Source organism: Aquarana catesbeiana, linkage group LG05, assembly GCF_042186555.1.
Source record: "Aquarana catesbeiana isolate 2022-GZ linkage group LG05, ASM4218655v1, whole genome shotgun sequence".
Lineage (NCBI taxonomy): Eukaryota > Metazoa > Chordata > Amphibia > Anura > Ranidae > Aquarana > Aquarana catesbeiana.
The window spans coordinates 100,685,734-100,701,851 of record NC_133328.1 but is presented as its reverse complement, the minus strand read 5'-3'; the positions used below and the strand labels follow the sequence as shown (position 1 = coordinate 100,701,851).

The window sequence follows — 16,118 nt, the reverse complement described above, 5'->3', positions numbered from 1 at the left end:
TACAGAAGGCATGGATCCTGGGTCTAAGCAAAGCAGGGGCACCAATCCATGCCTTCCCCTAGTACAAATACCTCCTTCACAGTAAGAAAACACCAGCTAGGCACAGTTAACCCTTCAACCGTCCCTGATGTTAACCCCTTCCCAGCCAGTGTTATTAGTACAGTGACAGTGCATAATTTTTAGCACTGACCACTGTATTCGTGTTACTGGCCCCCAAAAAGCGTCAGTTAGTGTCTAATTTGTCTGCCGCAAAATTGCAGTCCAGCTATAAGTTATTGATCGCCGCCATCACTAGTAAAAATAAATAAAAATATCCCATAGTTTGTAGACGCTATAACTTTTGCGCAAACCAATCAATATATGCTTATTGGGATTTTTTTACATATTGGCCTAAAATTATGAAGAAATTAGATTTTTTTTCAATTCTTTTTATTGGATATGTTTTATAGCAGAAAGTTTTTTTTGTTTGTTTTTTTTTGTTTATAGCGCAAATCAAACCCGCAGAGGTGATCAAATACCACCAAAAGAAATCTCTATTTGTGGGGAAAAATGACAAATTTTATTTGGGTACAGCGTCGCATGACCGCGCAGTTGTCAGTTAAAGTAACGCAGTGCCATATTGCAAAAAACGACCTGGTCATGAAGGGAGGTAAATCTTTTGGAGGACAAGTGGTTAAAGTTGTTGGAACTTTAAGCCTGCATTCACTCAAACACAGGAGAAATTTATGAAGCACAAACAGGGTGCATTATACATTTAAAAGCAGAACTCCGGCCAAAATTCTTTTTCCATGTCCTTGTTGCTGATCTTCTACTTTCACCAACTTTGCCATCCATGTTCTTCTGAGCTGAACTTACTGAAAAACTGTTATTGTCTGCTGACATCCCGTTTGTAAGACCGCTGGCTTCTATCCCTCTCCTAAGCTCAGCCAGCGATCTGATAGGCCCCATTGTAGTCCTCAGAAAACGAGCAGGAAGGAAGCAGACATGTTGGTAGCGGAGGGGACCAACATCTCACAGCCCCCGCTCTGTGCCGCCCATGGAGGAGGTGTCCTCCTTCCCCTCTCTCCTACCTCCTCCGCTCCTGCCAGTAATCCGCCCCCCCCTCCCCCCCGCTATCTCCGTGTAGAGCGGGGATTATCATCAGTAATTACTTGTATGACACAGCGGGGAGCTCCCACTGTGTCAGGTATTGTTATATCAGAACACCAATCTCACGCCTCCACCCCCCCCTGAGCTGTCAGTCATAATAGCAGCAGGAGATCAGCGATTGGTGTTCTCACATACAATACCTGACACAGGAGGAGATCTGTGTCATACAAGTGATTAATGATAATAATCCTGGCTTTACACTGGTAGTCCCTGACATGGTGGTCCCTAACATTCGGCACTGGTGGTCCCTGACAAGCGGCACTGGGGGTCTCTGACAAGCGGCACTGGTAATCCCTGACATTCAGCACTGGTGATCCCTGACATGGTCCCTGACAAGCAGCACTGGTGGTCCCTGACATGGTGGTCCTTAACCGCTTGCCGACCGCCTCACGCAGATACTGCGGCAGAAGGGCTCGTACAGGCAAAATCGCGTACCTGTACGTTGCCCTTTAAGAGGCGGCCAGCGGGCGCGTGCACGCACCCGTGGCAAGCTCCGTGAGTCAGGTCGTGGGTCCCGCGGACTCGATCGCCGCGGTCATACCCGCGATCGCCTCACGGGGAGGAAGAACGGGGAGATGCTGATGTAAACAGCATCTCCCCGTTCTTCCTAGTGACAGTGTCATCGGAGCAGAGATTAGTGACGTCACACACACAGCCTATCCCCTGACAGTTATAAAACTCTCCCTAGTACTGATTTAACCCCTCCCCGCCCCCTAGTGGTTAACCCCTTCACTGCCAGTGTCATTTACACAGGAGTCAATGCATTTTTATAGCACTGATTGCTGTATAAATGACAATGGTCCCAAAAAATGTGTCAAAAATGTCCGATGTGTCCGCCATAATGTCGCAGTCACAATAAAAATCGCTGATCGCCGCCATAAAAAAAAACAAAAAAACAATTAATTATTAATAAAAAATGCCATAAAACTATCCCCTATTTTGTAAACGCTATAACTTTTGTGCAAACCGATCAATAATCGCTTATTGCAATTTTTTTACCAAAAATATGTAGAAGAATACGTATCGGCTAAACTGAGGAAACAAATAGTTTTTTATATATTTTTGGGGGATATTTATTATAGCAAAAAGTAAAAAATAATGCGTTTTTTTTCAAAATTGTCGCTCTATTTTTGTTTATAGCGCAAAAAATAAAAACCGCAGAGGCGATCAAATACCACCAAAAGAAAGCTCTATTTGTGGGAAAAAAAGGACGTCAATTTCTTTTGGGAGCCACGTCGCATGACCGCGCAATTGTCAGGTAAAGTGACGCAGTGCCGAATCGCAAAAAGTGCTCTGGTCAGGAAGGGGGTAAATTCTTCCAGGGCTGAAGTGGTTAACAAGCAGCACTGGTGGTCCCTGACATGCTGCACTGCATTTATAAGACTGTAACCTATCATACCATGTGGCATGTATGGCTTGCTGGCAGCAGAATGAGGGGTGTGATTTATGTTGAAGTGGGCTTGTTCACATTTACAAGCCTAGTGTACCTCTCACATTCACTCCCATCCCAAGGATTCATGGGAAATGTAGACTGGTTACAGTTAGGCCCCTTTCACACTGGGGCGGTGGGGGCGTCGGCGGTAAAACTGTGCTTTACCGTCGTTTTAGCGGCGGTATTCGGCCGCTAGTGGTGCGGTTTTAACCCCTGCTGGTGGCCGAAAAAGGGTTAAAACCGCTCGCATAGCACCGCTACAGCGCCGCTATGCCCGCGGTATAGCCACGCTGCCCTATTGATTTCAATGGGCAGGAGCGGTTTAGGAGCGGTGAATACACCGCTCCAAAGATGCTGTTTGCAGTTTTTTTTCTCTCCTGCCAGCGCACCGCTCCAGTGTGAAAGCCCTCGGGCTTTCACACTGGAGAAACAGTAGTGGCAGTTTTAGGTCGGTTTGCAGGCGCTATTGTTAGCGCAATAACGCCTGCAAACGGCCCCAGTGTGAAAGGGGCCTTAGAGAGAGAGAAGAGAATATGATGCAATCACAGTTCTAAGAGATCCTCCCTGCCAGAAAAGATGATGCATTTTTTGAATCACAGAGCTGACTTCCTGAAAATTCAATCAGTCATATCTCTTAAATGGTAAGAAATTTAATGACTGTTTAGTGGTGTGTGTGTGTGTGTGTGTGTTGTACTAATGGGGGATTTTTTGAATATCTCGGAGTTCTGATATAAAACAAGCCTCAAATTTTAGAACCTAAGAATGAAGGACACCTGGGAATGGAGAAGACATTCGGCGTGCAGTTCCAGAAGTTAGAATGATGCGTACACTTCCTGAATTGTGGACCAGCTACTGTTTAATGCTGACTGTCGTTTTCCCCTGCACTGCATTCACTGTGCAGAATAGCAACAGCAGACAGTGGGGTGCTGTGTGACAATTCTAGGGCCATGGGACTGCAAGATGTGTGTCAACATCCAGGATGGTTTTGCAGAAACAGGGACAGTTAGGAAGTATGCTATAATCATTACAAATATATTTGTTTATAAATGGCTTATAAATGCAAAGAATTGCATCCACGTGAACGCGGCATAAAGGGTAAACTCCCTTTCTCCTGGGGCAATATTGTGGTAAATTGGTACAAATGTAAGTGAAAATTCACAGTATCTCCCCTAGCACATCACTATTGTTCTGTAACTAATATAGCCATAGCAAAGTCCTGCAGAGGGTTAGTCTGGATTTCGGGCTGTAAACATGTACAGATATAGTACATAAAACTTACCGTTAGGTGCCTGCATTTCTAATATTACCTGCCTACTTAAAAAGTAACAAATGGTTAACTTTAAAGATAAAATGTAAAGGGAATCTATAATGCATGCTTTATTTTTATTGTCTCTGAAGGAAATTAAATCATCATATAATATCTATCATTTTATTTGAGTGTGTTCCAAACTGTGCAATGCCTGGAGGCAGCTATAACTAGTACTGTAATAAGAAACCAGTTAAAGAGGACCTTCAGTCATTTTTTCTTTGGATACTTTGGATAGTAAAACATTTTTTTCTGCCAGTAAATACTTTATACAGCCCACTTCCTGTTTCTAGTCTGGTAAAAAGCCTAGGCGTATGACATCATGCACAGCTCTCTCTCTCATTCCTAGGAGAGTTTGCCATTAATGGAGGGGGGGGGGGGGGGGGGTGAGTAATAAGAGGCCAATGAGAGCTGCAGAGCTGGAGGTGTGCATCTGTTTGTCAGTGTAAATCAAGGAAGTGAACAGGCAGCAGCTTCAGCTGCCCACAGTTAAAATGGTTGCAGCCAGACTTAGTGGAGGTTGATTTCTGCTGCAAATTTGGCAAGTACAGAATCACAGTATATATAAAATAATATGCAAAGTGGTTGGAGGAAAGCTTCAGAATGGCAAAGATGTTTTTATTACAAATTATGTGAGCAGACTGCAGTTCCTCTTTAAGGACAACCAAGCAGTACTTGTACAACAGTGGCCAAAAGTTTTGATGGGACGATTAACAGATTTACTTTGGTGCCTGCACTCCTACAGTAGGTACTGTTTGGGCTAGGATGGGTTCACTTTAATAATTTGAGAAAGACGAAATAGAAACAAATCTTTAGAAGTAGTGAAGAAGAAAGCAGTCAAATTTCAGCAGCGTCCTAGTTTTTTTATTTTATAAAACTGATAAGAACAACATGCTAAATCAATTTTATACAAACTCTGATTTCAGCAAATGGCTTGGCTATAAAGGGTTACTGCACTTTGAATATAGCCCTTTGTGTCTTGCATTATTTATTGATTGAGTAGTATTTCTATTGTTTCCTGTAATCTTCCACTTTTATTAAAATCCAGCAAACAGCACAAATGAGGGGTGAAAATAAACTATTGCTGATAGGAATATAAGGCCAGACTCTGGTACGAGTCTTCTAGGTGACAAACAGGAAGCCATTCAGGTGACTGTAATGCTCCCACAGAAAGCCATGAAATAGAAGAAGCATCTCATTTGCCACATAACTCTTTGGTAGTGAGCATATTAGTCAGAGCAAATCAGTTTCACCCAGCTTGAGACTTGGTCCATCTGCACTGGCAGGGCCATTACTGAGGGGCCATCAGCACATTTATATTTTGGATAATGGGTAGGCTGCAGCGTGAAACGGCAACTCTCCCTACTGTGAGTTGTCCATGCTGACTCCTTAGAAGACTCCAGGCTTGTGTAAATGAGAAACACATTTCTTTCACTTACAACGTACAAGAATGCATCTTTCAGGCCCTGGCTAATAAATAACGGGCTAATAGGAGTATTTTGTCATTAGCCTGGGCTGCACGTGGTCACTAAATTGATGTCACTACCGTAGTTTGAAAGACAACGGACATTCAGTATGAATCAGGTAACCAGGAGACCACACAAAGATTCTTGAATTAAGACCACTAACAAGCCTGTAATGGGTCTACAGGACAGCAGAGATGCCTCTCTGTAGATAAAGAGTATTATATAAAGAGCATAGGGGAGTTATTTTATCTCATTAAAGTTTTCTCCTAAAAATATTTAATTGACTAAAAATATTTAGAAGATATGGAGTCTTTACGCTTTCATGTGAAGTCAACAAATATACTGTAACTGCTGAAAGCCTTATTTTGTCTTGAATCATTTTATATTACAAAGCATGTTTTTATCACTACCACACACTATTTCTAACTGCATACATTAACACACACATCACTGAAACTCACATTTATTGCCATTTTGAATTTAGCAGTATTTTAGAGAGTGATAACCTGTGCAATGTTCTTTGTGGACTGACGTGTGCACTCAAAAAAACGTCTAAATCAAAAAAATGCTTGCAAAAAATTCAGCTTATCTGTGCAGTGTGACCAATTAGTTAAAAAAAATAATTTTAAATGATACAAAAAAAAGCAAATACTGCATACGTTATACATATTAGCACATTTATACTGAAAAAAAAACCAAAAAATCCCCCACAAAACTGTATTGCTTCAAATGGACCTTAAAGTAGTAATAGTTGAATAAAAAAAAAAAAAAAGACTTTTCCTGTAAGGCAATGTCATAATATGCTAGTATGCGATGCATACCGATGAGACTTACCTTAGAATAAAGCGCCGCGCTGTCACCGCTGAGAGGGCTGACATCTTGCCCCGATCCTCCTTTCGTGTTCATGTCCATGTCCTCTGGCTACATGAGTGGCCGGAGAAGTGATGACATCACTCCCGTGCATGCGTGCAGGAGCCGCTATTTACGGCACGGGCTCTGAAGGTTCGGCACTGTATGCCAGACCTTCAGAGCGCATGTGCCGGTTAAAGTGGTTATACACCCTGTACACCTTTTGCCTACAGGTAAGCCTACATTAAGGCTTACCTGTAGGTGCTTGAAATATCTCCTAAACCTCCACGGTTTAGGAGATATTTACGAAAATGCCGAGGCCGTATCACAGCTCCTATGAATGAAACATGATATATGAATGTAGAGGGTGGACCTTTTAACCATCCACTTGTCCTCCATTCACAGATCTTGTTTCATTCATAGGAGCTATAGTACAGCTTCTGTGAACGGAGGAGCTGGACGGCTCCCTTAGTTCTATTAACCCCCACTGCACCAGAAGATTTCTGTTGAATAAGGACACAGGACACACATCTTACTGAAGGGAAGTAATGTCCCTTGTCCATAATTTTAAATATATGTCGGTTTTAAAGTCGTAATCAACTTCCATTGGACACTTGTACCTACAGGAAAGCTTATAAAAAAAAAACTTACCTGTAGGTGCAAGGAATATCTCCTAAATATGCACCATTTAGGAGATATTCACTGTCTCTACAGCCAATGATGTCACCCATGCATGAGCTCTGAGGAAATGGCATACACGTGCTGATTCTTCAGAGCTCCGTGCTGCGGCTGAATGTGTGTGAATTGACAACGTCCATTCAAAGGAGTGGGCCCCATCGCAAAAGGCTTGCTAATGGGGGCACTCGGCAGGGGGATGAGCAAGGACCACCGGCAGGGGACCCAAACAGAAGCAGATCGGGGCTGCTCTGTGCAAAGCCATTACACAGGAATAGGTAAGTATAACATGCTGGTTATTTAAAATAGGTTATTTTGGACAGAATCAGATCAGGCAACAGTATTTTGTTTTTGTCTTGTCCGTCTACACCTGAAAGGGACAGAAAAATGACTGGGGTCCTTGAGCAGGAGACAAAATGTATAACTTCCGGTTCCTGTTCCTTTCAGGGAGAATCCGGTCTGTCATGTTCTGTGCCAGTCATGAAATGAATGGATAAAAGTTTTGACTATACATACAGTACACTTTGAGATTCTTTTTTTTTTCCAGTTCAATACACTTTGAGATTCCTAACTACTTTAATAAATCATCTTGAACGTGTCCAAACCCGGCTGCCTCACATTGGGTAAACCATTTCTTTGTGCTTACAGCCACTAAACCTGCAGTCCCGGACAGCTGTACGAGTTAGTTGTGAACAACACTAAATTGTAAAGCTGGGGTGGGATGCCCTTTATAGGTATCATTCAAGTTCTCATTGGCATCATCCCAAATTTTTACATTAAAGCGTTTGTTAAACCCAAAAAAAAACCCCAAAACAGATCCTAAACCACTTAATGACCAGGCCATTTTTTTGCGATATGGCACAGCATCGCTTTAACTGACAATTGCGCGGTCGTGCCCAAACAAAATTTATGTCCTTTTTTCCCCACAAATAGAGCTTTTTTTTGGTGGTATTTGATCACCTCTGTGGTTTTTATTTTTTGCGCAACAAAGAAAGACTGACAATTTGGAAAAAAAAAAAAAACAATATTTTTTACTTTTTGCTATAATAAATATCCCCCAAAAAATGTAGAAAAAACATTTCTTCATCAGTTTAGGCCAATATGTATTCTTCTACATATTTTTGGAAAAAAAAAAATCGCAATAAGCGTATATTGATTGGTTTGCACAAAAGTTTTAGCATCTACAAAATAGGGGATAGTTTTATGGCATTTTTACTTATTTTTTTTTTTACTAGTAATGGCGGCGATCTGCAATTTTTAGCGGGACTGCGACATTGCGGCGGACAGATCAGACACTTTTGACACTTTTTTGGTACCAGTGACATTTGCGCCACTGATTACTGTAGAAATGTTACTGGCAGGGAAGGGGTTAACACTAGGGGGCAATCAAGGGGTTAAGTGTTCCCTAGGAAGGTGTTTCTAACTGGGAGGGGGTCACTAGGTACAGCAGATCCTTCTCTACTCCCCTGTCAGAACGGGGATCTGTTTGTTTACATACACAGATCCCTGTTCTGGCTCTCTGTGGAGTGATCCCGCGTGGCCGGTGGACATTGTAGCCACCGGCCACACGCATTGGCTCCTGCGCCGCGCTGCACCCCCTATCGCTCTTAAAGCGTCTGACGTGCACCTACGGCAATTCGCACAGCCGTGCCAACCTGCCGTTGTTTAATGACAGCGGCTGGTTCAGCAAGCAGTTAAAGCATGTTTTACAGCACAGTGCTTGTGCTGTGTCATTTGGACCCCTGTAATACCTAAAAATACCTGGCTGATCCTGCCTGGCTATATGCTCCCCTTTGTAAACTGACCATGGTGTATTATGGCTGCTGATCCCTTGCTCAGTTTACGTGCCTCCATCATCCGCAGCCTGCTATCTATTCTCCTCTCTGCTCCTATGTTCTCCTCCTCCCTCCCTCCCCTTCCTGCCTGCTCCGCCCTCATATTAAGTATATAATGCTCCTATCCTCTCTGTAACATCAGCGGCAGTGGCGCCCCCCCCCGATGGACCTGTCAGTCGATAAGTGAGCCAATGTGTTAGCGGTATAGATAAGCATATTTATTATATAACACAGTCACAGGGGTACTTATTGTAATTTTACAGAGGAGATAGGAGCATTTTATAGAAGTGGGTTAACAACCACTTTAACAAAAGCACAACAGAAGGACAAATCAGGACTTCAAATGTGCCTTTGTGATTCCTTTGTGAACTTAACAAATTTTATTAGATTACATGTTAAAAAAGACATTAAAACATCATAGTGTATACCATACAGTACAGATTGAGAATATGAAGTGGATATATTGTTTGAATTCAGTTGGTCAGTAATTTGATAGTACGTTGGTCTACAAGTTTTGCGGGATTCCCTGCTTCTTTAGGACCACATAAATTGGGTACTATGTATATAGCTCTCACTCAAGATTTGATGGTGCATGGCCCTATCCATTGTCCCTATGATGGGGTAAAGTTGTCCTGTCCTCTTAGAAGAAAAACACCCCCAAAGCATAATGTTTTCACCTCCATGTTTGATGGTGGGGATGTGTTCTTAGGGTCATAGGCAGCATGCCTCCTCCTCCAAACACAGCGAGTTGAGTTGATGCCAAAGAGCTTGATTTTGGTCTCATCTGACCACAACACTTTCACCCACTACGCCTCTGAATCATTCAGATGTTCATTAGCAAACTTCAGATTGAAACTCCACAAGGTGAGATCTTGCATGGAGCCCCAGACCGAGGGAGATTGACACTTATTTTGTGTCTCTTCCATTTGCGGATAATCACCCCAACTGTTGTCACCGTCTCACCAAGCTGCTTGGCGATGGTCTCGTAGCCCATTCCAGCCTTGTGTAGGTCTACAATCTTGCCCCTGACATCCTTGGACAGCTCTTTTGCTTGGCCATGGGGGAGAAATTGGAATCTAATTGATTGCTTGCTTCTGTGGACTGGTGTCTTTTATACAGGCTAAAGTTTAGCAGCACTCCCTTTATAGAAGACACCTAGGAGCCAGAAATCTTGCTGATTGAAAAGGGATCAAATACTTATTTCACTCATTAAAATGCATTTCAATGTATAACTTTTTTTAAATACTCTTGTTGTTATTCGGTTTTTCACTTAAAATAAACCTACCATTAAAATTATAGACTGATCATTTCTTTGTCAGTGGGCAAACATACAAAATCAGCAAGTGATCAAATACTTTTTTCCCCTCACTGTATATATAAATGTGAATGTTATCTTGTAATTATATATATATATATATATATATATATATATATATATATATATATATATATATATATATATATATATATATATATATATACACATTTTTTTTCTATGATATATTTCTTGATATTGATATCATATAGTGTATGACTTTGAAATGTCGTACACTATGACATTTTAATGTCTTTTTTAACATGTAATCTAATTAAATTTAAGTTTTAATATAAATCAAATGTGGACTCAGTTCTCAAAGGCACATTTAAAGTCCTTCTGTTATGCTTTTGTTAGTTGTGAACAAATCTGCAGTTGATTTATCAACAGCTTTTCATTTAAAACATTCCCATGCAAGAAGTAGTGAAGGTTTTTTTTTTTTTTTTTTTTTTTTTTTTAAATTGGCACAAACTGGTACTCTGGACAGAGGAATTTAATAGTTGATCACAAAGTCTGTTTTACTGCTTTTGTGCTGTCTTGTTGTGCGAGATAACTGAGAATGACTCATAATGACTTTAAAAAGTAATAGTCTCCTGCGGCACAAATTAATTTGCCCTTTAAAGGTTTAGGATGGAAATGGGGTTCACTGGCCTGCTATCACTGAATAGTGAGGGGATGAAACCAGTTTGTCCTTCCAGTTTTGCAGGGCTGCCTTTCTTTCTCCAAGTGGCGCGAGAGCCACTGCAGCTAGCCACAGCTTTTCAGGACTGGGTTATTGGCTGTCAGCCCGGGCTAATTAACAACACCTGTGAAATCTGCAGGAGACCTTTGCTGCTGAAATCAGGCACAGGAGAGACCCCGGCTGCCACCGTTACTGGGCTGGTGGCTCCCCGCAACATCTGGTGACTCTAGCACAGGGGATGTATCTGCAAAAACAATGCTGACTACAAAAAAAAAAAGGAAATTTTTAATTTTGGTTTAGTTTCACGGGACATAAAACTGTTCCCTTTGAAGAACGCTAGATTTGAGCCCCATGACTTACTTGCAAGAGGTTTACATTCTGATACATATTGAAGAACTAGGATTCATTCGTACCTGTGAGCAATGGCAGGCTTGTGCCCTTCGCCTTTACAACGAGGCACGTCTTCATGAAGGTATGCCAGCCCTCGTGCCATAGACTCCGCAATGTGGCATAATTCGTTCCAGTTTATAACGTTTCCTTTTAGGTAGTCTGTCAGAGAGCCCTGGAGCAAAAACACAACGGGAAGTCATATGAATTTTTTTTAAGACTGGACATTTTAAATGAACATAATGCAGGAAGTGCAATTATCCCTAACTCGGTAAAACGTGTGAAGTGCTCCGTTCCATTGATTAGTGGCAGAAACGGCAATATCAATCTGGCCACTAGATGTCACAGTTACTTCTACAATCTCCATGCGGTGTTTTAAATCTCATGCCACTTTTCGGAAGCCGTACCATATAAATTTATAAAAGGCACACAGAATACAGAGGTGCAGATCATGAAGGAGGGGGTGAAGCTGGGAATTTTTCTTTTCTTTTTTTTTTTAAACAGAATGGATAACATTGATTTATGAAAATATATTTTTTTATCAGTACAGATTTACCATTCTGGTTTTCTCTATATCCAATTATAAAACAGGATTTTAGGCACGTTTCTCAGTTTCGAGTTGATGTATCCATTGTTCTTGTTCTGCAGTCCAACAGTGTCTGTGTGTTTCCCGCTATACATTAAACATGGGAGAAGAGAGGCAAGGCTGCCTTAAGAGTGCGATTTATTAAAATACAGCTATACCCGAACCAAAGTTTGTTCATTCGGCTAATGAACATTCATAGTTACTTATCACAGAATTGATGAGGTTAATAGAATTTATAAAGCGGATGGCTGATCCTATTTGGTTTCCACTTGTGCGTGCCTTACAGGCTGTAGATTTGAGTTAGGATTTCTCATAGGGAATACACTGTCTATTAATGTGATCAATCAAATGTAAATACACTCCTCTCAGCATACGTTAACGTCTTAGGGGAAAAAAAGCGTTATTTTCTATGTATAGTTTCTAAGCTACATATGTAGAAAAGAGCAGAAATGCTTGCTCATTACATATGTGGCTTGTGCTACGCACTCAGTGGTAGTGCACTTGTGATTATTGCTCATTTCATCAGTTTGCTCAGACGGTGACTTATCCTGTAATCTCAGCAGTTGGTCTCCCATCACTGTCATGATAAAGAATTCAATGATGGGAGAACCTACATACACCATCCTGAACATATGGTAAAGCAAAACGCAAACATGAAAATTGTGAATTATAGAAAAAATGACTGTCAGATAAACATTGTAATAATAAATCCAAATGTATACTCCCTATATCTTTGTGAACACTAGAATTTTAAGTGACAGTTGAAGTGGAAGTCTGGGGAAAAATTAAAAAAATGACATATGATGTAGTCACTAGCACTGAGCAACCGTTCTATTACTTGTTGATCGTGCCAGATGATGTTATTTTTCAAGTTTGTTGAACATGGTGACAACGCTGTTCATTCTGCAGTAAAATCATGCAGCAGTGTTATTGCCCTGTGGATAAGGGTAGACTTAGGTGGACAAGCGATCTTAAAGTGTTACTAAACCCAGGACTCTGCATTCACTATATCTGGTCTCACACAGAACATGGAAATGCAATAGTTTTAGTAAATATAAACTGCTAAATACCTTTTCTCATCAGCAGTATATAGCAGTCTTGTGACTTCTATCAGTGTCTGGATAAAGCTTGTAGGAGTTTTCATTCCACTCTGGCTATCCTATGAGGCTGCAGGACCTCTGACTGCAGGACCCCTGACCCTCTGTCTGGACAGTGCTGATGACATACACCCTCTCAAGAAAAAAACTCTCTAGCAATACACACCAAACTGTGTATTAAGTTCCACAGTGAGTATAACAAGCATGCTTTACTGCATATACAGACTGATTTTACTGTTGTGGGTTTAGTAACACTTTAGGTATACTTTAATAATCGACAAACAAATTGGTTAAAGCGTCAAGTGAGATTTTATTCTTATCTAAGCAGCCCAGCTTTGCTGCGTTGCAGAAATGGTCAGTGACTTCAGGTGGGCTCTGAAGTGTTGCAAAAAATTGCAGTTGTATTGTGAACAAAACAATTATGAATATTGGCTTACGTTCATAAGGAGTGGGGCATAGCTTAGTCCCCAAAACATGAACTAACTCATACAATTGCAGTGCCCATGGAACTTTTAAAAAGAGTTACGCCATTCACAAAAATATACTTCGATAAAATTCATAGTTTTTTTTTTCAATACATATAGCATAAAAACATGTTCCCAATGGTACATAGATTGGCGATTCATAATGCTAAGAAATACTATGAAACAACATATATAGACCAAAAGAAGGATGAGCGGGCCATGCCATACATCTATACATCTCAACATGTTTTGTGAAACAGCATTTACTCCTGTAGGGGATATTTCTACATTGGCTGATCAGTCATCTATAGAAAGACCAAGTTGTTAAAACTAAACATGTAAGCATGACCCAGGTGAAGACATATACACTGCTCAAAAAAACTGAAAAGAACAGTTTTTAATCAGAGTATAGCATCAAGTCAATTATATGCCTGGGATATTGATCTGGTCAGTTAAGTAGCAGAGGGGGTTGTTAATCAGTTTTAGCCACTTTGGTGTTAATGAAATTAAAAACGGGTACACTAGATTGGCAACAATGAGACGACCTCCAAAACAGGAATGGTATTACAAGTAGAGGCCACTGACTTTTTCCCCTACTCCTCTTTTTGGACTGTTTGTCACTAGCTTTGGCTAGGGTCAGGGTCACTACTGGTAGCATGAGGCAATACCTGGACCCTATACAGGCAGTCCCCGGGTTACGAACAAGATAGGAAATGTAGGTTTGTTCTTAGGTCAAATTTGTTTGTAAGTCAGTACAGTACATTTTTAAGTGCAACTCCAGCCTGTGCAGTGATGTGGGATGCTCCAGGAGCTTATGGGCATGTAGTTGTGTTATTTGGGGCTCTTGTGTTAATGCAGGACTGCAGTGTGGGATGTGTCCGGCACTGCGGGGTGGCATTCCAGACCAGCGTGGAGCGCAAGCAGTCAGCAGTGACGTCACGATGTTCGTAAATCGGGGACTGCCTGTAGAGGTTGCACAGGTAGTCCAACTCCTTTAGGATGGCACATCAATATGTGCCATTGCCAGAAGGTTTGCTGTGTCTCCCAGCACAGTCTCAAGAGCATGGAGGAGATTCCAGGAGACAGGCAATTACTCTAGGTGAGCTGGAAAGGGCTGTAGAAGGTCATAATAAAACTAAACAAAACTTGCGCTAAGGTGCTCCGATAATGAATACAAAACTGCAGCTATGCAAAGGTGCTATAACCTTAATCAGTTAAAGAAAAATAAGAAACAGCGCTAGCAGAATATATTAATCTGAACAATTCAGTGATATAGTGACTGATACCATATAAATCAGTATACTTATACTATACAAATCAATATGTAAGCAAAAATATAAACAAATCTGTAAAAATCATTAAAGTGCTTAGTGCTCATATGATGATACAAAAAAGTTCAACGTGGATTCTTATGCACTTTGGGTAGCTGGTAAATAACCGGAACTTTAGGTGCATCTGGCATAAGGTATCTTGCCTCTTTCTTGTTTAATATTCCATCCTTACAGTGCCTTGCAAAAAGTATTCACCCCCCCTTGGCATTTTTCGTGTTCTGTTGCCTCACAACCTGGAATTAACATGGATTGTTTGAGGATTTGCATCATTTAATTTACAGAACATGCCCAAAACTTTGAAGATTTTTTATTTTTTTATTGTGAAGCAAACACCAAATAGGACAAAATAACAGAAAAAGTCAATGTGCATAACTATTCAGCCCCTAAAGTCAATACTTTGTAGAGCCATCTTTTGCGGCTATCCTAGCTCCGCATCGCTTTGGATAAGTCTCTACGAGTTTGCCACATCTTACCACTGGGATTTTTGCCTATTCCTCCTTGCAAAACTGCTCCAGTTCATTCAAGTTGGATAGTTTGCGCTTGTGAACAGCAATCTAATGCCCCGTACACACGGTTGGATTTTCTGACGGAAAATGTGTGGTAGGACCTTGTTGTCGGAAATTCCGACCGTGTGTGGGCTCCATCACACATTTTCCATCGGATTTTCCGACACACAAAGTTTGAGAGCAGGATATAAAATTTTCCGACAACAAAATCCGTTGTCGGAAATTCCGATCGTGTGTACACAAATCCGACGGACAAAGTGCCACGCATGCTCAGAATAAATAAAGAGATGAAAGCTATTGGCCACTGCCCCATTTATAGTCCCGACGTACGTGTTTTACATCACCGCGTTTAGAACAATCGGATTTCCGACAACTTTGTGTGACTGTGTGTATGCAAGACAAGTTTGAGCCAACATCCGTCGAAAAAAATCCTAGGATTTTGTTGTCCGAACAAAGTCCGATCGTGTGTACGGGGCATAAGTCTGACCACAGATTTTCTATTGGATTGAGGTCTGGGCTTTGACTAGGCCATTCCAACACATTTACATGTTTCTCCTTAAACCACTCAAGTGTTGATTTAGCAGTCATTGTTCTGCTGGAAGGTGAACCTCCGTCCTAGCCTCAAATCACACACAGAGTGGTACAGGTTTTGCTCAAGAATATGCCTGTATTTAGCACCATCCATCTTTCCCCTCAACTGACCAGTTTCCCAGTTCTGACTGCTGAAAAACATCCCCACAGCATGATGCTGCCACCGCCATGTTTCACTGTGGTGATGGTGTTCTTTGGGTGAGGTGATATGTTGGGTTTTCAAGACCTAGTGTTTTCTTTGATGGCCAAAAAGTTAAATTTTAAGTCTCATCAGACCAGAGCACCTTCCTCCATACATTTTGGGAGTCTCCCACATGCCTTTTCGCAAACTCAAAATGTGCCATTTTGTTTTTTGCTGAAAGTAATGGCTTTCTTCTGGCCACTCTGCCATAAAGCCCAACTCTTTGGAGCATACGGCTTATTGTCGTCCTATGTACAGATACTCCA

General features: G+C 41.3%; 1 protein-coding gene across 1 annotated transcript in view; it reads right to left on the bottom strand.

Moving 5' to 3' along the window:
* The window catches only part of ACVR2B (activin A receptor type 2B), a 279,211-nt gene that overhangs the window by 30,960 nt on the left and 232,133 nt on the right, over positions 1-16,118 (bottom strand). Inside the window, exon 7 of the mRNA XM_073632740.1 lies at positions 11,123-11,271. Within this exon, the coding sequence (XP_073488841.1) occupies positions 11,123-11,271 (149 nt within the window). The remainder of the gene's footprint in view (positions 1-11,122; positions 11,272-16,118) is intronic.